This window comes from Pectinophora gossypiella, chromosome Z, assembly GCF_024362695.1.
Source record: "Pectinophora gossypiella chromosome Z, ilPecGoss1.1, whole genome shotgun sequence".
NCBI lineage: Eukaryota > Metazoa > Arthropoda > Insecta > Lepidoptera > Gelechiidae > Pectinophora > Pectinophora gossypiella.
The window spans coordinates 13,276,923-13,301,885 of NC_065433.1; the positions used below are offsets into that span (position 1 = coordinate 13,276,923).

Sequence of the window (24,963 nt, forward strand, 5' to 3'; positions counted from 1 at the left end):
GCTAATTTAAATTTAAGTTTGCCTGCCGGAATCGGCACCATTATTTGGGGAACATAGCCTTGAAAGTCTCTCATTACAGCCATTGTAATCCATCACATATAAGACATGGTTATTTTGTCTATTAAGAATAATTTAATCATTAAAACACAAATTAAGATATATATGTAGAAGTTTAATTATATTGGTACATATACTTTGATTATTATGTGGAATGCATTTCCAAAAGTTTATATTAGTTGGATTTGGCACCCAAACATTATTGTATCACAGTGGGACTGGTTTCTTAGAATAAAAAATAACTATACAATCATAGTTACCATTTTGCTTACATTTACAATTATTTTCTATTATACATAACATAATAATATGATACCTATAAACTTTGTAACAACTGCACACCAACTTTCAATACTCAAGATAATACAATTACATACTTGCAAGTAAAACACTAGGAAAATGCACAACTTAAACTGCAAAATAGTACTAATTATTCATATTACTTTAGTTCTAATAAACTTTGTACTCTTTTAGGAATGATACTGTGCAATCAATCTAATTCTACAAACTTTATAATAAAAGAATATCTAGCCAATTCTTTTATTCTATTTTGCCAGAAACTCTCTTCAAGTAACATTTCCAAAGAGCATCCTTATAGATGACGGCTTGAATTTCTGGGCTTTTAGCAGCGACTATTCCCCTCCCCACCACCATAACGTCCCCCCCATTTTCCACAACTACCTTCTCAGGGGTATTGCAGATCTCTCCCAGGTCATCCTTAGAGCTCTCCAGCTGGACACCGGGAGTCAACTGGATCAAGCCAGGGTTGGAGGGTTGTATCCTTCTTTTGGCAAACAAACCCTGTGATCAAGTCTGGATACTTTTCAGCCATTTGACTGTAGCTACTGAGTACTCCGATGTAATTAGATTTCCCTGAAAAAGCATAAAATTTACATTAGACTACTCTTTTTCAAAGTTTATTATATCATAATTTTACATTGAAAACACAAATTGGTTCAACAAATCAGTTTAAATTACCTCACAACTCATTTCCGCCACCAAGAAAACACCTCTACTGACGCCATTACTAGATCCATTAAGAACCTTCAGAATACCCTCTCCAGGCAAGGAATGAACAGTCACACAGTCTGCCCACTCTCCAATCTTGTAAACACCCTTTAAATATTGCTGTAGAACAGTATTGCCAATATCAGCAAATTTACAGTCCTCCAGTATTAAAAAGTTAACCCGTGCTACCAATTGTTTCAAACTGCTTATAAAATCCTCTGAAAAATCTTCTATAATATCCACATGGGTTTTCACTAAGCAGATATGTTCGCCAACTTTTTCTAACAGGTCAAGGATTTTCGCTGTGTGTTGTTGTTTTGTTAGTCAACGGACAAACATAAATTGGTTTTCTTAGAAGCCATTATGGTGAATAGCTGCTTCACAATGGGTGGCTAGCTCTGATCTATCTTCATATCTATGTAAAAGCCATTCGGTTTACTGGTTGTACTGCAAAAGAAAAAGCAAATAAAATTTATGTAAATACTGATACACAACACGAAGGCTATTAATGTTATCTAGGTATTAACATTATATAATCTCCACAAACATCACAAGAAATAAGCAAACATAATAAATTTCTTAGACAACTTGTTTAAATAAATTTAAATTGTGATAATTACCTGTTGAAGGAGCTTTAGTACCTTTCAGGTAATCATGGACTTTAGTGGCTATTTCTTGATTGATCTATTTTTTAATTTGCCAACAATATCTCAATGAAACCAGACAAAGAAATAGAGATTTAACTTGGACATTATTTTCAAGATTCTCTTTCCGTCCCTGTTCTTTATCGAGAATCACAATTGCCTCATTGGATACTAAACCCTCATTATGCAGATCTTTTACAGTTTCCATCACACTGGAACCAGAAGTGATCACATCTTCAATGATGCACTTTTGACCAACTCTATAATGGCCCTCTATTATTTTTTTGGTACCGTAAGACTTGGCTTCTTTTCTCCTCATCAACATAGGCTTTGTGGCTTGAACGCTCAACAAGGTCGCGACCGGTAATGCAGTGTACGGCACTCCACACAGATGATCGCATTTACTGTCTTTTACAGCGAACTCATATAGATTGCTATATGTAGATATTAAGTCCTAGAAAGAGTAACCAATTTTAAACCGTATACATAATAGACTAGAATACCATCCACATGAACAGCCTCCGTGGTCTAGTGGTTAGAGCGTTAGGCTCACGATCTGGAGGTCCGGGTTCGATTCCCGATGGGGACATGGTCGAAATCACTTTGTGAGACTGTCCTTTGTTTGGTAAGGACTTTTCAGGCTTGAATCACCTGATTGTCCGAAAAAGTAAGATGATTCCGTGCTTCGGAGGGCACGTTAAGCCGTTGGTCCCGGCTATTAGCCGTAAAAACACCTCCACCAATCCGCATTGGAGCAGCGTGGTGGAGTATGCTCCATACCCCCTCCGGTTGATTGAGGGGAGGCCTGTGCCCAGCAGTGGGACGTATATAGGCTGTTGATGATGATGATGATGACCATCCACATGTAATCATAATGTACAAAATTGGGTATGATTTCTTACCATAACAGCCGGATAGCTGACTATAACCCTCAAGTCCAAGTAGGTACACCGGTGTCTTTATGCCGATCTTCGTCATAAATTCACCAAATTTCACAGCATCTATATTGAACAGCTTAAGCGCTAGTTCTTGAAGTTTATTATTGTATACCATTTTTATTATTATATCAATTTAAACTAAATTAAAATGGAATAGAAGAGGAACACGTGTGAACAGAATCCTCAGGTAGATTATGGTAGATGCACAGACCAAGTAGAGATGCTAGGATGCTACGCATCAGGCGGAAATGTTCCATTAAAAAAAAACCTCTGTTGAAATTGCACTTATAGAACATGACAGGTCTTTTTTTTTAAATTGATTTGCCTTGGAAGTTAGTAGCTTTGGGACTTTTTGGCGGGAAACGGGAACGGGACAGTTGCTTTCTTCATTGAATAATCTAAATAATTAATACGAAGTGGTGTTTTGTGGTTAATGATCGCATTAAGTTAGTCGGAAGACATTTGCGAGTGTTATTATATCGGAGTATTCAATAAACAAAGTGTATCTGCCTATTTTCTCTTCGTGGCAGGAAGCCGCTTCATAACTCGAAAGTTTATGCGGACTTTTGAGTTAATTCGTTTGGGGTTCGGAGTAGGAGTCTACTTCGAGGGTGGGGGCTTAGGTTTCATCATCATCACCTTTCATCATTTCATTAATCTATTTTTCAATTTGACATGGCTGTATGGGCATAGTTCCCTTTGCCTTACCCTTCGGGGAAAACCAAAATAAAAAAATAGTAGCTTTGTAGCAATTTTAGCCTTTTTCAGCCTAAATCGCCTCCCCTTTTCACCCTATAAAATTTATTTATTTTCAATTGGAAGGGGAATTTGAACATGATGAGTAGTGCTATTTATTATTTTATTTTTTAATGGATTGTTTTTTTGGATCTCATGTAATCAGAGTACATTCTTGCACAAATTGATGTCAGATTTTTTTCGTGACAATTACCCGCTTTCTTTATCTAGGGCGTCGAGGAATGGAGTAAATGGGTGCATCTGAAATAAGAAACACAAAATAAAAAAATAATAATAACCTCACAACAGCTCTAAATCGACAGAAACAAATAAACATCCTACAACGCCATACCTAGTCCATTCTGTTGAGGGAATTATTTTTTTTGTGTTCTATCTGTAGATAAATATGGAAAGTGAAACAACATCAAAATAATTGCCTAAAATAAAATAATAAATAGCACTACTCATCATATTCAAATTCCCCTTCCAATTGAAAATAAATAAATTTTATAGGGTGAAAAGGGAAGGCGATTTAGGCTGAAAAAGGCTAAAATTGCTACCAACCAAAGCTACTAACTTCCAAGGCATATAATTCAATTTAAAAAAAGAGCTGTCATGTTCTATAAGAGCAGTTTCCACAGAGCAATTTTTTTACTATGGAACATTACCGTCTAGTGCGTAGCATCTCTACTTGGTCTGTGGTATAAATATATAAATATGCTCTTATAAAAGTAATGATAAAATATTAAAATAAACTGTTTCAAATGTGTAAATTTAATTACCTACTGAAATGACTGGACTTTCATTTTATTTTGTATTATATTATATGGCCAGGTTTCAAGACTTAACCCATGTCGGGTGATGGTTTATTAACCAATCTATTATCACATAACCAATCCTTACAAAATCCTTATTAGTCTTGTAAAAATAATATAGAATATTTTCAGTTGCTTGTCTTCGCTGCACTGGCATATTGTAAAAATAGACAGCGAAATTGTGTTATTCCTGACTTTGGGTCATATGGACTGAGCAATTATGATTTTGGGTTCTTTCTGACAAAAAGAGTCTAGTATGAGGGAATGGTTTGTTAACCAATCCATTATCTACATAACCAATCCTTGTTAATCTACCGGTCAATTTATACAAAAATGTAGAATATCTTCAATTGCCTGTCTTCTCGGGTATTTTCCTGGCTTACGGATTGGGCAACCATATCTGACTTAAGATTTGTATCAAAAATTGTCTTATAACAAATGGTTCTAATTTAATTACCCCACAAAGGATTGTGCACGGGACTGAGTTTATGTATTATTGTAAACGTGAACAGCTGGTAAGCATGGCTCCTGTCCACAAACTTTAAGTCCTGACAAACATTTTGATAAAACAACTTTCAAACCTCCAGACTTTTGTTTTATAAACTGTTTATTAGGATATACTAACATACTGTGATAAAAGTTAACGGGTCTTCGTTTGTTCGTACATTTATTTAAACGTATAAAAATAGAATAAAAAAACAAACGAGGTTACTAACAAGCCTGTTTGACACCGTTTCTCTCGCTATATCTTAATAGAGTACATTCCTACTGCGTGTAAACGTAGCACAACCACAAATAATAGATTGATCAATTAACCAATAGGCGACGAGCGCGATCGACCAATAGGAGGAAGTGTACACGGAATATTTGGATGGGCTTTATCACCCTGTGTCGCTTTTGTCCAAGGTGTTAATTCGCAGCCACGGAATGTACGCGATGATAATCCGTGTACATATGGTCACGGAATATTTGGATGTACATTACTCGGTTGGGCTTTATCATGGTCGTGCATTACAGTTTCCCGACGTGTCCCTTGAAATGTCAAGTGAAGTTTTTTTTTCTGTAGTGTTGTGATTGTGACGCTTTGTTGTGACGTACGTCCCATAGAGCAACACGGACTTCCGCGTCGTCCGTCCGTACATGGTCCGTACCCTATCTAATATCAATGACTTTCTACAGGATAGTTAATCGATACCTAGTCTAGTTAGGTTAATCGATAGTTGGCTGATAGTATAATTCCTTATTCTATGCTGACAGTGTAAGAATAAATATCGGTATAATATATTATATAGTCTGAACGCGGTCTCACACGGGGGGATTTTAATTTCCTGGGACCTTAAACTCAGATAACAACCGATTTCCTTTGCGTTACCGTCGGCCCATATAATATTTGAATAGGAGCTCGCACAAGACGCTACCAGAAACTCACTTTATCAGGAACCAGCCCTCAATACGCGCGTTTTTTTTAATGGCTACATTGGCAGATTTCTTGTTTACAGATCACTCTGGATCACTCGCATACAAAAGGTCGCTACAGTGATCTGTTGAGTATCTGTGTAAATCCAGCAGCATCTTTGTAAAAAGTACATTGATTACACATCAATAATCTACATTTTTATTTTTTTTCAACTCCCTTGTGAAAGGAAAAACCATTTAGCCAGTTTTAATTTAATTTAGATTCTTTGCTACAGTCTATTTACTAATTACAATCTTACACACATGCACAAATCAAATATTATATGAAATGAGAAGACACGAAACGTCTACGTGCACCTATATCACAAGTGCAGTCATTAAAGTAGTCAGTCTATTAGTCCTATCTATACTCTACAGCACCTGTTAGCTAAATTTTTTCTACTCTCATTGTCGATTCTGATCAAAATACTATAGTAGCTACCTACCTAACATAATCTTCTTCTTCTTCCTTGTGTTATCCCACTTTTGGTGGGGTCGGCTCTCCTAATTACCTAACATAATAATTATATTGTTATAGATCAATGGATCAACTAAGTGGAAGTGCTTGTAAAATATACTCTTTCCACGGTTTGTAACTACTAAGTAGTCAAATGAAAAGGATGGATACCTAGCAAGTCAAATTGGACCTCTAAAATGCAAGTCTTGTCAAGTTTTTATTGAAATAAAAATTGGCATATTTCGACGACGACTATTTTAGATATTTTTAAATGCTTAAAACAAACAAAATCGGTACTTATTTGTTTATTTTCCCAACATAAAGTTCAATTAGTAGGTATGATCAATACTACTGAATACTTGTAACATGCAATAGGTATAAAACAAATTAAACGACAGAAAATTACAATTGTGGCGAAAACGTTATAAATGTAGGTAGGTATCTACTTATTATTGTAACATTTAGAAATTGTGGAGAAAAATGTTTATGTTCTTATTTATTTATTACTGTAACATTAGAGTGTGGTAATTATCTTTACAGGATTATAAGTAAGAAAGTAAGTATAATACGTAATATATTACTTAATGTTAAGTATCAAATAAAATATTTAAAAAGTTTCCTACACACAATCCACCAGTCTTAATTTGAAATCCATAAAGTCCAATTTTCTTGAAGTAATAAGTAACATTAAACAGGCAACATCATACTTTCGTAAAAATACATAATAATTAATTATAATCATTAATTTAACGTAATCCGCAAGTTTGACTTGCACTCGGTTGTTTAGTACACCTACTTAAATAAAATAACATTGGACGATGGTCACAAAAGTTCTACAAAGAATACATTTAGTTACACATATTAATTCATGAATATTCTATAAAACACCAATAATCAGAAATATTTAATGACACCCTCCTTGACACAAAATTACTTTTCACTTTTGCATAGTTTTCTTTTTATTTGAGCCCTCTTTCAACCTTTCTTTTTAAATAATTCCACTCATTCTTAAGCTCTAAAGCAGACTAATCGTTACAATCAACCGCATTTATTATAATCTTAATTTCTATATCGCGATCGCCTGTAGTAATAATCACCATGATTAAGTTCGCATTCTGTGCAGTATTTTTGCATTCTTGCCTTCCTCTTACCGTAGGCTCTCGCCGTCTCCATTGAGCGCAATTTACCTTTCAAAATTTTAAGAATCTTCATCACCAGCATGTCCCTGTTAGCATCGTATGGCAGGTCCAAAGCTCTCTGTAAAATATTTGCAAAATGCTCATATTTCTTTATTTCCTCCATCTTTTCATTTAGTCTTCTTGTGGTCCGAATTAAATCACTCTGGAATCGAATTATTGGATTTCCACACCGCACGCATCTTTTGCAGTGACAGTTGATATGCCCGTATATTCCGGGAAACTCTGATTGGTCTCGGTTCGACCTTTCGTAGCGGCAAAAAATCTCTCGATTGCGGTGCTCGTGAGCGTCTGATTCATCATCATCTGACTGGGTGTCTTCATTATAACTGCGACGATATCTGCGCCTTCGTGCATAGTTCCGCTCATAGTCACCTTCCAAGTCATCATCGGATGCTTCATTGGGTAATGGATCAATATGGCGGACTTCTACTATTGTCACATTCGTGATCGAATTCGGTTCGTTATCGACACTTTCAACATCTATGTAATCGGATTCCTGATCCCCCTCAGTGTGATTCGGTTCATCGTTAGTCTGCATTTCATTGTCAGACTGGGAATCTTCATTAAAAATCTGCTCAGGCTCGACACGCGTTGGAGAGTAGTTCGGCTCTTGATTATTATCCCAATAATCTTCAGTCTGAGTGTCTTCAATGTTGTCGCCATAATCAATAAACTCTGGGGAACCATTGAGCTCACCATAACAATTATGGTCACTGTTCGCTTCATTGGAATTAAAAAAACCAGAGAAGTAATTTTCTCTAGCATTTGCATAATTCGCCATGTTGCTATTATCGGAAACCTCATTCGATTGAGAGTCGTCATCATTTTGGATTATTACGGTTTCCTCGTCGTGAAACTCTACGGACTCGTCATCGGGTATCTCGATAGTCTCATCATCGTGGATATCCGTAGTTTCATTATCATCTATTACTATAGTATCGCCTCCTGGAATCATCATATCTGCACACGCTTGGCCACAGTTCAGCTCACCATTACCAGCAGTAACCTGAGCTTCTTCAGTGTCAACATCCTCTTCCCCCGTAGTGCCGTTGCTAAAATCTTCACCAGTCTGCATGACCTCAGCTTCCACGAGGTGGGTCGGTACCACACAATTTTCAGCACCAATTACCAAATTATAATCAAAATTTAAATGTTGATATGCTGGTTCCACAATAACTGCCGGAGTTTCGTGCGGGTGCAATATGCGATACATTTCTCGCCTAATATCTATCATGGTTTTTTGTTGTTGATGGATTATATCTTGGAAATAATTTTCCATCTTTTTGAGCTCTGGTTGTCCACTTTGTGCTCAGTCTTTACAATATTTAACCACAATCCTTGTCCGATATCTGCTTTTAATAAGTATATAATAAATAAACGTGTAACTAATAACCGGACTTACCGGTAAACACTTTGCAATTTGAAAAATCAATATTCTTGATTCGGCGTACAAGTTACTGGTGTGACCATATCAGGGACGCAAATTTAGTTTTAGAATATTGCTTAAACAGTGAAGAATAGTATAGTTATAGTTATTAAAACAACGCAGAGCTGAAAACAGTGGAAGAATCAAGGGGAGATCTTTGATTAGCAGTGGAATCAATTATGCTAGATAAAATAAAAAGATTACGACAAAGTTTTGATATTGATTAATGAAAAATAATTATTAATAAAGAAAGTAAAAAAAAATATCTTCTTGAACTACGTCGGGTGAGGCAATCCAAGCCAGTAACTGTGCGGGGTGAAGAGCATCCCTTCTATATGTAGGTAGTGTTATTGTTTATTCTGTTAATGGTGCGGCATGTCCCTACCTGTCATAGAAAAAGTTCCATGAGTTTCTTATTTTAAAGTAGATTTCATTCCTTCTATCTAGCAAAAAATATTTTACGAAGCAGAAGTTAGAAGTTGTTAAAAATATTTATTATACATACGTAAAATAATGGACTTTTTTTTCCTACGCCTAAGGTGTAGTCATGTAGAAATTAATGTAATAATATTTTAATGATTTAAAAACATAATTGAATAGGTAGTCAGTGAAAAAGTATAAGAACTATAATAGTAAATGTATTTATAAAATATTAAGTAATAATGGGACTGGAAGTAAATAATACCGCGAATGTCAAAATAAACGAACGGGAAAAAATCGAACGACCGAACCTGTGTTCGGGAAAAGTTGTTGGGGAATATTTGGTGTAATAATAAGGCTGTAATGCGTTGAATGTATTGCGATTTCATTATCATCATCAAGAAAAAAAATACAAAACACATGGCTGTAAAGCTATAGTTCCCTATCCTTGCCCTTCGGAGGAAAAAAAAGTTTCAATTTGACGTTGACACCGTACCATAAACAGCAAACCAACTAGTTTGTATTGTAATCGTGTCGTGTATTGATTTGATTGATCTTTGATGTAATAAGTTCTTACTTTATTAGAAAAGCTTATTTACATCATAATATATCCGCCTTTATCGAATAAATCTTTTGAATCAGTGAATTAATAATATTTTACTTAAGTATGAGCAGAGAGAAGCGCGAACCCGAATATCCGACGGAGTTGGAGACACAGTTTGTGATGAGGCTTCCAGAAGAACCTGCGAAACAATTGAGAGAATTGCTAAAAAGTGGTGAAAATTTAAAAAACCGATTAACTATTCAGATTGAAAACGACATGAGAAATGGCGAAGTTCGGTTCGACCACTGGCTTATGCATGGCAAAATAGTTGATTTACCAACAATCATAGAATCTCTCAAAACAATCGATAACAAAAGTTTCTATAAGTCCGCTGATATCTGTCAAATGATGATATGCAAAACAGAGCTAGATCAGTCGCCAGTCGAAGAAGAATCCCCAGCCAAGAGTAAGAAAAAAGATCCTTATAAAGTAGATAAAAAGTTTCTCTGGCCACATGGTGTCACACCGCCAACTAAAAACGTTAGAAAAAGACGATTCCGAAAAACTTTGAAGAAGAAATGTGTAGAAGCACCAGAGATAGAAAAGGAAGTTAAAAGATTGTTGCGAGCTGACAATGAAGCTGTAGACTTTAAATGGGAAGTGGTGCAAGAAGAGGATGAAAAAGCTCATAAGAATGAGCCTAATACTTCTACAACTACCAATGTTAAGCCTAAAAAGAAAGGAAAAACAGACAAGGTTAAATATGAGCAAGTACCAGGTACATCCAACACTGAGACATCTAATGTTGTAGATATCTTTGGAGGAGCTGTGAGCGACAGTGAAGATGAAGATAACATTAATGTTGAAATAGAAGATAGTCATTTATTTCCTTATGACAGTCGTTTGTCTGACACTAATTCCATGCAAGGCATGGCTGACATGCAAAATAAAGGAATTAATATTATGCCAACAGAGTTTGAACCAGGGATGTTTACTACGGCTCAGGGTATATCTTCAAAAAGTTATCTTAGTGAAAATCAAGAACCAACACCTGCAACATCTGGATATCCCAAGGGTGAAGGTATGTCGTCAGGAGATGATATTGATTACACTTCTCGAGACATGTCTAAAGACAATATGCAATTGAGAATCGATCAACTCCGAGCAGAATTAGAGGAGTTAAAGCAGCGGAAACAAAGGACACAACATGAAATAGCTGGAATGGAAAATTTAGCATTACGGCAAAGATTTCAGGATATTCTGCATACCTTAAATCAAGACATAATGTATAAAGAAATGGAATATCAAGGTTTACTTGTTCTTCAAAGTTCTGAAGATATCTAATAATTTCATATTACCAATTATCATTATCATAAGCAATTTTTTCAGCAAATATGCAGATTTTTGATGTTTAGATTTAAGAATATTCAGTGTAATATGTACAATATCTGTCTATATGTATTGTTTGAAAACTTAATTATATATACTTTAGAAAATTGTAGTAATTGGGTAGGTGGTTACTACACATGCCTATCAACTTACTAGATATCATGAAAGAATGTAACTTCCAGTACTATGCCCTAATACATGGTTTCATGACTATAGTCATGTCGGTACATTAATTGAGTACTTAAAATGAATTTATTAACTACTTACTACACAGGTAAAACTGCTTTTATGATCAAAATACATTCTATCTCTATAATTGCTGTCTAAAATAAATGTATAAACTGACTTAATACTTTGTTTTATTTGGTATTTAGAAGGGAGATCTCAAATTCTCAATACACCATTTGCATCGTTCACCGATTGGCACACACACCACAGCCTTATATTAAATTCATACTTAAGACTAAAAAATAAATCAGAACTACTAGATCTCATAAAAATATAATTCAAGAATCTGTGTTATTACCTATGAAAATGATTACGATAAGGTCTATCTTTCTGTCGAGTTTGCTTAGGAACCAATGCAATGGTCTCTTTATACATCACTATTCAGAAGAAGTTCAGAAAAATATTTTCTTGTTTTATACTTTTAGAGCGTGATTCTTTCATAGTCGGGCAGGTTTTAGTTTTTAAACTTATGATTAATATAAAAAAAATAATCTTTTTACCTGACTTCAAAAAAGTAGAAGGAATCATTTTGCGGTACTAAATAGTACGACACTAAAAGTAAACTTGTAAGATCAAATGCAAAGAGAATGTAATCACTACGTTATCGAATGAAGCGTGGCAACGCCATTGTACAAAAAAGGAAAAGATTTTAAACGTGGCCTGATGAGTGAGCTTACAAAATAAAATTAACACTTTATTAGCTAAGTTTACGCAGGTTAGGCTGTATGGCTGTGTTCCATTGCGTTCTCATTCGAAAAAATGAAAATAGGTATAAGAAAACCTCTTCTTATTCCATGCTATAAAGACCAATTGACTACTTACATTACATACTATGTGATTGCCACAGACATTTAATACTATTAAAACTAACTTAAATATTATACTATTAAATATCTGTGGTGATTGCGAATAATATACGTACAATCAAGTTTACGTACGTGCTTACCTACCATCATTGTTTTTGTAGGGATAGATCTAGGACAGATGGGGTGATATTGAATTTGACGTTAACAGTTTTTGCTTAAACTTTGAGCAAACGCAATCAATAAATACTGTCAATTTGACCCGGCTAGTTCGCTTTTGTCGCTTCTTGGGGGAAGATAACTTTTCATAACTGGAAGGTGTTTTGTTGTAGGTATTGGGATTATTAAAGAAAACAGTTTTTTTTATATTTGACATTTATTTTGGAATTTTATAATTTTTGTATCGCTGTCGGTCGCCCAATAATAATTCTTATTTCAATACGTTGTGTGCCATTTCAAATTCAATTTATAATATTGGACCAGTTATTTTTGTATTAAAATCTAATGCATGTATCTATAAATCATTACAAACAAAAAGAGTCACAAGGTTAATGATTCTCTAGGCTCGAAAACAAAATTAAGCTTCTGGATATTGTCATTGTATAATCTCGACGCAAAAGCGGAGGAGCAGGGTTGAGTCGACGCACTTGTAACGAAGTGACATAGCAAACTATAGGAAAACTATTTATTGACCTTGTACGTATAAAAGGTCATTACTGTCATTTTCATAAAATAGATCGCGGCTGAGGACGGGTGCGCAAGGGGCGAGGTTGACGTTATCCTCGTCTCCTATAGGCCGAGAACTTTTTTTATGAGAGTGCATCAGCCGTTACTGTGAGTGAGTGAGTGAGAGTGAGTCTGTCTAGAGTGTCTAGTTGTTTGGCGGTGGTCGACGTGGGTTTTTCGTTTTAATAATTAATTTACTTTAGTATATTAATAGTGTGCCACGCTGTTTTATTTTATGTAAAATATAGTCGTCAATGTTTTGTGTATAGGTCGCTGGTAACCTACGGCTACGTATACTTACGTCTATTTTTAGGTGATCGACTGATTAAGCTTTTAAGGATTTGTTAACGTAGCAGGTGCAGAGCTTGATTGAAAATGGATTTCAAAATGCATGAGTATACCCATGCCATAGTCGGCAAAGTGACTCCAGCTCTTCGACTGACCGATAAAGCTGACTTCAATGACGCCCGGCGACAACACGATTGCTACCTGAGATTACTTAGAGAATTGAATGTTGATGTGCTCGAGGTGGATTTAGCAGGTACCTTTCCTACCAATGTTGTCGTTGAAGATATTGGAATAATAAACCATGGAATTGCACTGCTGCCCAGGCAATTAGACAGTGGAGAAGAATACAAAGTGAGTTGAATCTTTATTAATTTTAATTTAATTTCAAGCACCAAATTCAAAATATAGCAAAATTTAGATGACTTGAGAAGTAAAATTAGATATTACTATAATAATAACTTTATTATGTTTGTAAGTGCATAATTAAATGTTCAATAATATTTGAAATTAGTATTATAAAGGCAAATAAAAGTAGAGTTCCCAAAAATGCTGTCGTGTTCCCGGAATGACTTTTTACACATATTTCTTTTTAAATTATTTAAAATAACTTATTTTTCAAATTATAAATTTTAGGTATAGATACATCTAACTGATCTCGATAGTATTCAATTCTTATTTAACGTTATTCATTTGTATATTTTATTTTACGAGCTTCCAAACCAAATTCGCCACCTTCGTGGTTTTGAGCCTTACACATATGTTTTTATAAATTAAATACATTTTTAAATATTTTTACTTGTGCAACTTCTTGCGATCCTTATAAATAGGTACTTAATTACCTACTTATTTCTTCCACTAAACAATTAACAATTTAGTTTCATGTCCATTAATGACCTTATTGCTTATTGCGTTAAAATGTGCCCTTGTGATATACTTCTAAAATCTCTCATAGTGCCAGGGAGGTACTATAGCCAAGTGATTACTTTTTATATTTTGTGCCTTAAGTCTGCTTTCATAGGGATCTTTTCCAGATTATTCCTACTGATTATAGGTGCTTCGTAAATGAATTTCCTAATCATGGGGTATTGCCATCATTTTACATACTTAGTATAATTTGCCTTTTCTAAATGACTACTATAACCTGTACTATGTACAGTAGGTATGTGACGAAACCACTAACATGGTTAATTTTCATGTTTAATTTTTTAGATTGGTATGACCTCAATTGGTGCTCTGCGAAATGATACCTAGACCTGATTGACCCTTATTTAAAGGTTAATCTAATACATCATCATACATACAGTAAAAATACCTCTACCAACCTGCAGTGTACCAGCATAGTAAAGTGGGTTGATTGAGGGGAGGCCTGTGCCCAGCAGTGGGACCTCACATTATAGATAGGCTGTTTATGTTATGTTAATCTGATACACTAACTACACTGTGTATTAAAGGCAACAAAAAAAATAGTTAATGTAATTATAATTATTATTAAGTATAATTTGATTCTATGGTGAACTGGGAGCAAATAAAAATCATAGTAGGTATAGGTACACATTTAATAGGTAGATACCTACATATATATATATGTTAATTATGGTGAATCAATGGTGTCCTGGCCAACATGATTCACCATTATTTCTAGGCATATCACCTGCCACCATACAGTTTATCATAGTCATCTTAGGACTTTCTATTAAAAGTGGCTGCCCACCCCATTACATAATATTATTATAGTCTGCTTTCTGTGAAATTGAAACTGATGCGAAATTAAAGATATACTAAAATCAATTCTATCTGCAATGTTAAGATTTTTTGTTGATGTTATATTACACATACTATGAGATATAAGATATGAATACTTATGTTTTGCCTGTGACTCTGCCATCATAAAATTTGTCGTTCTGCGGTTGGAGTTTGTGGGTGAAGTTTGTCTTTATTTTTACTTTTGACTGACATTATTTATTATATCTAGCTATCGCACCAACGTTGATCCCTTGATCAACACAATTAGACATTTTAACAGGTTTCATTTTCAATCACTGGAGTTTGGAAATGTAATGTTAAAATGTCTAATCTTAACTTTACGCTCCTGTGCCTTTATGCGACTGTGTCTTTATGTGACTGTGTCTTTATGCGACTGTGTCTTTATGTGACTGTGTCTTTATGCGACTGTGTCTTTATGCAACTGTCTCTTTATGCAACTGTGTCTTTATGCATGCTGTTCCCTACAACTATATCTAATAATTGAATGTATGTAAATAAGTGTCTGTTTTATTTTAGATGAAGAAAATCAGAGAAATATTAAAAAGGGAGTTAGGACAGTCTATAATTGAAGTTGCTGATCCAGATGCTAAGATTCTTGGTTCCGATGTGCTTTTTACTGGTAAGATGTGATTAGATATTTAGTAAGAATTAAACATTTACCATAATGGAATATTTACGATTACTATGTTACTGTCATGTGTGTGTTATATTACTATGTTATTATTTACATTTTTAGGGCGGGAGTTTTTTGTGGGAATATCGGAAACCAGCAATGAAATCGGGGCCAGTGCAGTTGCTGAGGCATTTCCTGAATTTCCATGTACACCCATTAAGGTACTTACCTACAAAAAAAATAATTTTAGTTATTTGTAAAATTAGTGTTGGTTAATGTAAAAAAAATTGTTGCTTTTCTTTGCTAACTTGTAGGTTTCCAAAGGCGCACAGCATTTAAAAAAGTATATAACAGTGGCCGGACCAGACATCTTGTGTGTCGGGGCTAGCAAAGAGGCAAAAGAACTACTCAAGAGGATTGAGCGGGAAGCAACATTCTCTTATCAAACCCTCACTGTCCCTGAAGATGATGCTGCCAATTGCCTCTATGTCAACGGAACTCTCATACATAGGGCCATTGAGGAAATACCGGACTCTTTCAAGGTAATCCATTCAGTATATCCCACAGACCATAACAAATTATCTCAGGCCACAATAGGCATCCCAGCTTTTGTTACGTGATAATGCTGTTACTGTTCGATAAATTGACTTATCTGTAGTATCAAGACTCATTATAATCTGATTAAGAAAAACACAGGTATTTTGAATAGGTACTCTTTAAAATCCTATGAAGATTTGTATCATTTCTGTTTTTTCTTGTATTTCTTTTTTGTATTGGACAATGGGCGTAAAGTTGTAATATACATTCAGCTACTTATTATTCGGAACTCCAACATCCATTCCAAGTTCATTTTCGGACTTCAATACCTGCTAAATGTGGTTGCTTACGGCTGATTATTCATTTTATCGCATTAAAATTAATATTTTGATATTTCACCTAAAATATTTCAGTCGACTTCATTCGCTGATTTAAAAATTCTAACATTTCAGGTGTTCTGCGAAAAAATTGACTTCGCCAGAAGATCAATCTGTTTTTCTGAACTCGCCAAAATATCAACTGGTCTGAGTGGGTGTTGTTTGTTGGTAAGGAAACCTTAAGCAATCGTCATTTATTTTAAAAAAATATTAAAAAAAACAACTATTACCAGCTAATGTGTTCAAGTATAAATCCATTTGCAAAAATCATTAAAAAATCTATTTGTAAAACCTATTCAAGATAATAAATGTTATACTACTGTATCTTTAAGAATTGTTGAAGAATGAGAAACATAAGGCGTAGGTGAGAAAACTGGAAACAAATAGTAGGTACCTGTTACATTCATTGGTCTTTTTGGCAGCTAGGTTGTGCTGGGTGTGAGGGGCAGCACACCCTCGCTGTTAAAGTCTTTATCGAAGAAAATTCACACGGGGTATTAACTCCAGAATATTAGTTTTGTGGGTTTTGATTCTGGATTCAATACAGTTTAAATAAAAACCCAAATACATACCACATAACAAGTAAAACTAGTTTATTGCAAAAGAGTCCTTTTTACGCATATTTGTGTAAGAATCAGAATTAAATAAATAGTGGAAAATAAAAATAATGCTTCTTGTTAGTGCAAAATACATTGTTGAACTTGAACCAGAGATGTCATTCTCTGGTGTTTGTAACTTGAACACAAAAACAAAAGCTTTTTAAATGGGTATAATGAAAATTTGCCATTGGTGCCGATTCAAGCAATCACCAACTTAATTTCAACTTAATTTGACAGGACTAAAACTAGCTCTATCTCTGTCTTCCATTTATTGTAAGTGAAGGATGGCACTAGTTTAAGAGCTGTCAAACTAGAATTAGGTTTATTTTGTGTCCACCCGAATAAGCGCCATTGTTAAAGTTCAAATATAGAAAAAAGGGCAGAAAGCTAAAACTTATGTAGGTATAATATGTGTTGTAAATTCCAAAGTGTGAATGTATTAAATCAATTTAATGTCAAACATTATTATATGGTCATGCAGTTGAAAAGAAGAGCAGTTTGTCTCTTGGGAGACCACTACGATATGGAATTCGGGATATAAACTATAAACAAACATCTGTCATTGTCAAAGTGATTTCCATAAAATGTTCACAAATATGTAAACATTTTTAAAAGGAATTCATTATCTAATTAGGGACTTTTCAGACTATGTTCCTCAAAAATAATATACATGGCCCTTATACCTATTTTCTCATTACTCGGATACATAATTATTCAAAACTATAATGTAACGGCAGAAACATATATAAAATAATTGTTGCAGGATATTTGGATCAGATTATGCATATAATTATGTTGCTAGGTACTTTTATTGCTTCTCTTTATTGTGATTAGAATCATAATGGGTGCAGGATGTATTGTGCCTAGGTGTAATAAAAAGGGTCATCATTTATATCCAAAAAAAAGATAGCATATTATTATGTCTCTTATCTATGAAATTAGAAGGTTAAACGAAGGACTTTTTAAAAACGCCATCTTTTCTGGAAATTCGTGGGAATTTCCAAAAAAAATATAAAAATTGGCCATTTGTACTAAAATATATAATATACAGTACATAGTATCCGTTCATAATCGCTTTTCAGAAGTGGAATCCGAATTTTGAGATGTTCTTTCATCTAGCTGATGAAACGTAAAGTTTGAGTGTTGTCTAAATTAAACATTCTTATTATTAGACATTACGATTGGTCATTTTTTTTTTTTACTTTACTTTTGTATCGTTCCAACTTTCCTTTGGTATGTAACCTGTAAATAATAAATATTAATTATCTTTATTATTTTTTACACATATCGTGAAATGTACCTATAGCAACGGTCGGGTTCGACATTTGAAGGTATATTCAAACTTTTTTCTTTTCGCGTATGTGGTATGATGTAGTATGATTTCGTTGTGACAGACAAGAAAATGTCCAATAAATATTTTTGTATGTTTCCTATTTGTAACTAATACTTTCTTGTTTATAATTTTTAGATTTATACTTAGTAGTTAGTATTTTTAATGGCCCCACCACACCTGTTTATAGTTTTAATCTCGAATTCCATATCGTATTTTAGTTTAAAGTATATTAAACTGGAGAATGTTGCATACATTTTGTGGTTTAATTTCTTTAATTACTAAAATCTGCGGTTGTACGATGTCGATGCTAAACTTATACATATATTTATATTTAGTTTTCCTTTATGGAAACTTTTAAGGCACAATGCATTTTAAATACATTTTACCTCATATAGGTAGTTAGTCTATATAACCCATTCCTCAAGCTTCAAGACTGATTTCTGTTATGAAATGTTTTACATTTCAAGACATACCTAGATATATTTTCATCTGATTAGGTATTGTTATTCAAAGAGTCCGATCATTCCTACGTTTTGCCTCCTAATAGTATAAGATCTCCAGCCTATATTCCAATATTTAGAACTTATGTATTTTATTCTCTAACTGTATTCCATGTTATAATAAAAGTAACTGTATTATATGTATAACTATTCAGTGCCCCTTTGACTGTTCATGCTACGTAAAGCGTACGAAATGTCGTACGGAGAATAATTCTTACTATACGTTAAAAGCTAGAAGAATACTTATTCTTCCTACGACATTGGTTACGCATGACCGCATATGAAACTAATGCTACGTAACCAAGAATAATTTATTGTTTTACTATGATACTACCTCTACTTATTTCTTTTGGTATCTAATGAAATGAGTAACACAGACACAGGAAAGAGCGTTCTTTTCCAATATCTTACGACGTTTCCTTCTCAAAAGCAAAAAAAAAATACAAAATATTACGAAACTGGTATTTAAAAGTTTTCTTACGAAACTATAATAGTTTCGTAGTAAGAATTATTCTTCATACATGTTCGTACCATACCGGTTACCTAACAAGAGTTTCGTACACGGCCGAAAGGTCAGTATGTATTGTGTGTATCGGTGTAATGATTAATTGGCCTGAAAGGCTGGTCTCCCACAGTATTCGTTACGATGTCACTTGCACCACGTACAAATACGTACAGGTAGCCGTACGAGACCGTATGAGTGTTAGTGACATCGTAACGAAAACTTTGGAGGGATGATTCAGACTCTGAGTTGATATCAAGTGGAATTTTCCGTCGCAAAATTATGGACCTGAATATTTTCATGAATTGGACAGGCATTTCCACTTGATATACTCTCAGAATGGTCGGAATCATCCCCCACAGATTTCGTTACGGTGTCACTAACACACATACGTTCTCGTACGGCTTTCTGTACGTAGTTGTACGGGGTGTTAGTGACATCGTAACGAATAATGAGGGGGACCAGTTCATTATTCCGAGTTAATTACAAGTGGAAATTTCTATCGCAAAAGTAAAGAATTGAATATAATTTAAAAACCAAAAAATATCGTGAATTTTGCAACGGAAAATTCCACTTGATATTACCTCAGAAACATGAGCTGGTCCCCCTTAGTATTCGTTACGAAGTCGCTACCACTCTGTATAAACTATTCCCAAAAAATACTCTTTTATAATTGTGATATTTTTTTTTTGTACCTATTCGGAAAGAATTCTAATTCATTACCTTTTAAAACTGTTTGTATGATCCTGTTTCTGTAAACGTGTAAGTACCTAATAAAATTAGAGCAGGGGGGTTAAAAAGAAAGAAATACTGCAATTTGACATTTGCGCATCTAAAAGTAAGTGCGCAATGCAAACAAAGGTCAAATAGCAATATTGATTTCTTAGATGAATTGCAACAATGTGATCTTTTTAGGTCTCTAGGTTTCCTCTGAAGCCTTTCATTTAAGTATTATAAAAACACACGGTAATGTTGCAATTTGCTTTATACTTATCAAAAGAATATTTTGTTATTTTTTGTACTAGAAGAACAATCAAAGACAGTCAACTAGGTTTGTTATGACACATAATTATTAAAACACAACTTTTTAGCTTAATGCTTTTAAAAAAGCTTTAGCTCTATTTAAAGCAAGCCGTGTGCGTCAAGCTAGCGGCCTCAAAAAAAAAAATGGGCACGAAAAAATAATTTGACCATACCAAAAAATAGTACTCTTATTGAAAAAAATAGTACCTGTTGTAAAAAAATTAGTACCATCACGGTTCTGGATTTATAGCCATGTTTTATTGCACTTGCTAGCTTGACGGTGAGCGAAATTTGGCGAGAGTTAACGACAAGGTCTTTCGCTTTGATTTAAACGCCAAAAAATAGTATCGAAATAGTACTCACCCCCTGCAAAATACCGAAAGTAGTACTTCAACGGTTCCAAAGTTATAAAGGCAGTTCTTTGATCCCGCTAGCTTGACGTTTTGAAAATACCTATTATCTGGGGAACGCTTGCATATTTCAGTATGTAACTAATGTCAATAAACTCGTATGAAATAGTACTCCCTACCATCATAATTTTGATCCGATTCTCTTTGTAGAAATGTTAAAAAATCATCATAACCTATGCCATACATTTGTTGTTGATACAGTCACGTAGACAATTACATAACCTCACAATTTATTCGTAAGTATTGCCATTTTGGAGGTCTACCCTACCATTTCTTTGCACTTCAGTGCTGCTATTACAAAAAATTCCTATTGCATACACCCATATGCACTAATTTTAATAGAAAATGGCTGCATGGGTCTAGTTCTTATCGAAAACAATCTGTGATTTTAATACATCATAATACATTTTTAATCTGCTGTTTTATTTTATAATTTATACCTTCATGTTGAATTTGTTACGGATCGAAGTGTTTGTTAATAAACAATTTGCAGTATTTGTAGAATAACTCAAATAGTTTCAACAATGATATTACTTTCATCTAACAACCCTGGCACTTCACCAATTTTTACCCAAAAATGGGGAAAAATACTGAAATCTGACAACATTCTTGACCATGTGTAATAATTTTGTTCGCGACTGTACTCGTCTTGATAAATGTATGACATAGGTTATAATGACTTTTTGACATATTTCTACAAAGAGAATCAGGTCCAAATTATGATGGTAGGGAGTACTATTTCATACGAGTTTATTGACATTAGTTACAAACTGAAGTATGCAAGCATTCCCCAGATAATAGGTATTTTCAAAACGTCAAGCTAGCGGGATCAAAGAACTACCTTTATAACTTTGGAACCGTTGAAGTACTACTTTCGGTATTTTGCAGGGGGTGAGTACTATTTCGATACTATTTTTTGGCGTTTAAATCAAAGCGAAAGACCTTGTCGTTAACTCTCGCCAAATTTCGCTCACCGTCAAGCTAGCAAGTGCAATAAAACATGGCTATAAATCCAGAACCGTGATGGTACTAATTTTTTTACAACAGGTACTATTTTTTTCAGTAAGATTTTTTGGTATGGTCAAATTATTTTTTCGTGCCCATTTTTTTTTTGAGGCCGCTAGCTTGACGCACACAGCAAGCCGGCGTTGGAATTGCTCCTTGAAAGAGATGACATATACAAAAATACAAACATCGCATAAGTTGTTCTCGGTTAATCATGTTTATAATGTCAAGATAATACTATCACTGCTTTTAGGGTTCCGTAGTAAAAAAGAAATTAAAATTTATAGGTAGGTATGTACACGACAAATTCACAGCGTTTAAGTTGACATCGTCATAAAATATAAAAATGTATATTGATTTTGCCAACAGGGGCGTCAACGTAGTTTGTGAAACTATTATGTATCACTCCACCCACGTTTTTAATTCGCAGAGCCAATCAGAACTAGTGTCGCCCCTCTACACGAAAAAATGATATAAAATCCTGATGTTTTTCCGTAGGCATCATTGTAGTTTTTGGAGTCGGTCGATTTGACAAAAGGCCATCAAATAATCATTTTACTCATAGATAAATAAACCAGTTTAAACAATTATGCTCCGACTTGTAAGTAGGTAATTAAATTACCTAACTGCTTGGTTGATTAAAAGATCCTGACGAATTTAGAAAAAGATTGAGAAAGAGTCGGTTAAAAAGGCAGTTAATTTAGATTAAAATTCCTAATGATTTTTATTTAGATAAACCAACAACATATTTCGTTTAATTCTATTATTTTCTATTGAATTGCATAAAACCTAAAATTCATGAAACAGTATCCCACGAGGAATAAACTGCTAGATATACCTAATTTGAATTTATAGATATCATTTACATAACTCTTGGTCTGGGTTTCTTCTAAGTTTAGGTTCAGGTAATGGCATACCTAATGTTGTAAAAACGCTAATTTGTCCCTCGTAAAAACAATCGTCTGGCACGCTATAATAATTAGCCAGTCTCGAGAATCTTTTAATCGTACCGTAGCGTTTTATATCAAACTTCTAAGTACAAAATATACTCAATGTTTACACATTATTGACCATTCAAATAAGTGCTTATATTACGTACGTATGTACTCCATTTTAGTGCGTAGAATGTAGACAATTATAGTACATAATCCACCTATTTTACATTAAAATTAGGGAGACTATTTATTGACGAGTAAAAATGATACTTGCATGTTGAATCCCATATTATTTATATAATACAATATCTTTTTGATTAATTTATATGTGATGTGAAAGTAACTTATTGAAGATTGTTTATGATATTATACTGTTAAATATGACTTCGATATATAAGTTTTGTCATAAAATCGTGGTAATCATAATTTGTTGTCATCTATTTAGTGTTAGAAATAATTTATTCATTTTTATATGATTTATGCGTGTTCCAATTTGTTAATTATTTGTGAAGCACAAAATAGTACCTACTTTGTTCCGAACGTATTTATTATGAAAATAAGGCGTGTTATATTTTCCCTTACAGTAATTTATTGTATGTAAAATTGTTAAAGTTTCGTATAAGTTAAAAGTGACTTTAAAAAGTCCGCCAACAGTTAGTGTATGTGTTATAGGTAACTGGTAACAACCAGAGGAAATTAGATTGGTACTGGAACGTTTATGAATTAGTTCTAGTTGTAACGGTGAGATCACACTCATCAATGATGAATCTGGTTAGAAACTATTACATACGGTAGTATGTAAAGTATGTAGTGTAGTATGTAAGGAGAAAATAGTAGTAGAAATGTTAATTTCTACTACTATTTTTCCTGAAAGACTTGGGTAAATTATACCCAGGTAAAGGCAGATAGAAACACAGTTCAAATGTAGGTACCTAATCAAAAGAAAAAGTCTTAAACCTTTGCTCTGCATAAACTCTATCTTAAACAATTTATTAATTTTAAGCAATAAATTATGTAGGTTGGGTACTTAGCGCTTACAATACGCTGGCAAAAATTTGATGTTCAGTGTCAAGGAAAATAGTCATAGCAGCTACATATTATGCTGCGTTATCACTACTTATTAATCTTCACACAAAGAGAGTGGACTGTTATTTTTTTAATTTATCCACAAAATAATATTCTAAATATGATCATGCATCCATCTACTTTCCTTTAGTTGTGATTTGAATTATGAATCTCAGTGAAACGAAAGCTTTTTTAAATTAATATTACACTTAGTAGCTAAGGTTTATTTACATTTATTATTATTATACATATTTATTTAAAAAGAAAGCACAAATATGCTAAAAGCTGATGTGTTGTCACATATGAATCTATGCACCTGATTATTTAGTAGCATTCCTTTAATTGTTTAGTATTCTTAGTATTATTGTATTTGAAATTTATATTAGGTAGATATTGCCAATAATTAGGTATATTTGAATCTATTGTAATTTATGGATATGACGGTGGTCTTTAAAGAAAGTACAAATTCATGTTCGTGATCACGGCAGTACCTAAGTCACCTTTGAAAATATTGTATTAAGGACTCCGACATTATCCATAGTCTTGTACCTAGCATGCGAAATAATGTCATAATAATTCATTACTATATTTTATATCCTCGTCAACATTTGTATGTGTAGCAAATAATAAAAGCAATGTTATACATTTTTGTTTGTTCTGTTTTAAACCTTATTTCATTCAACTGTCATTCGGCAGGGAACGTTAAAATATTATGAACATACACATATATACATAAACTCACGCCTATTTCCCACCTGGGTAAGCAGAGACTATAGAATTACATTTGCTTCGATCCTGACACACTTCTCTTGCTTCCTCCACATTCATCAATCGCTTCATACTCGCACTCCGGTTCAGAGTAGATCGAACAAAACTTTTTCTAAGGACATAAGAATAAAAATATTATGAACCTCATAAATATTAAAAAAATCTAATCTTTGCCGAATAAGGGACTATATTTTCTATCACCAAAATTTATATTTGTCATCAAGATGTATCACCTAATAAATAGATCTATCGCCACGAAATATTTTCGTTCTCAGATAAACAAAAATTGTTCCCAGGTATGAATTATCAAATTAATGTTAATATATGTGTAAAATAAGAGATCGATGATCAATAAAATTATATTGCATTACATGAATATAAACTTCGTTTTTATAATAAC

The 24,963-nt window shown here is 33.7% G+C and overlaps 3 protein-coding genes and 1 pseudogene across 3 annotated transcripts in view; 2 read left to right on the forward strand and 2 right to left on the reverse strand.

Moving 5' to 3' along the window:
- LOC126380007 (nucleobindin-2) overlaps positions 1-11,960 on the reverse strand; it is a 32,115-nt gene extending 20,155 nt beyond the window's left edge. Inside the window, exon 1 of the mRNA XM_050029078.1 lies at positions 11,816-11,960. The gene's annotated coding sequence lies outside the window, so the exon portion shown is untranslated. The remainder of the gene's footprint in view (positions 1-11,815) is intronic.
- Positions 200-2,901, reverse strand: LOC126380011 (uridine 5'-monophosphate synthase-like; annotated as a pseudogene).
- Positions 9,822-11,437, forward strand: LOC126380009 (transcription initiation factor TFIID subunit 7-like). The gene has a single exon (XM_050029086.1). The coding sequence runs from the start codon at positions 9,822-9,824 to the stop codon at positions 11,040-11,042; it is 1,221 nt and encodes a 406-aa protein (XP_049885043.1). The 3' UTR covers positions 11,043-11,437.
- A 994-nt stretch (positions 11,961-12,954) lies between the features above and the next one.
- Positions 12,955-24,438, forward strand: LOC126380264 (N(G),N(G)-dimethylarginine dimethylaminohydrolase 1). Its single transcript, XM_050029544.1, has 5 exons — positions 12,955-13,483; positions 15,413-15,515; positions 15,633-15,730; positions 15,824-16,051; positions 16,499-24,438. Exons 1-5 carry the CDS (start codon positions 13,220-13,222, stop codon positions 16,604-16,606), a joined length of 801 nt encoding a protein of 266 aa, XP_049885501.1. The 5' UTR covers positions 12,955-13,219; the 3' UTR covers positions 16,607-24,438.
- The last annotated feature ends 525 nt before the right edge of the window (positions 24,439-24,963 follow it).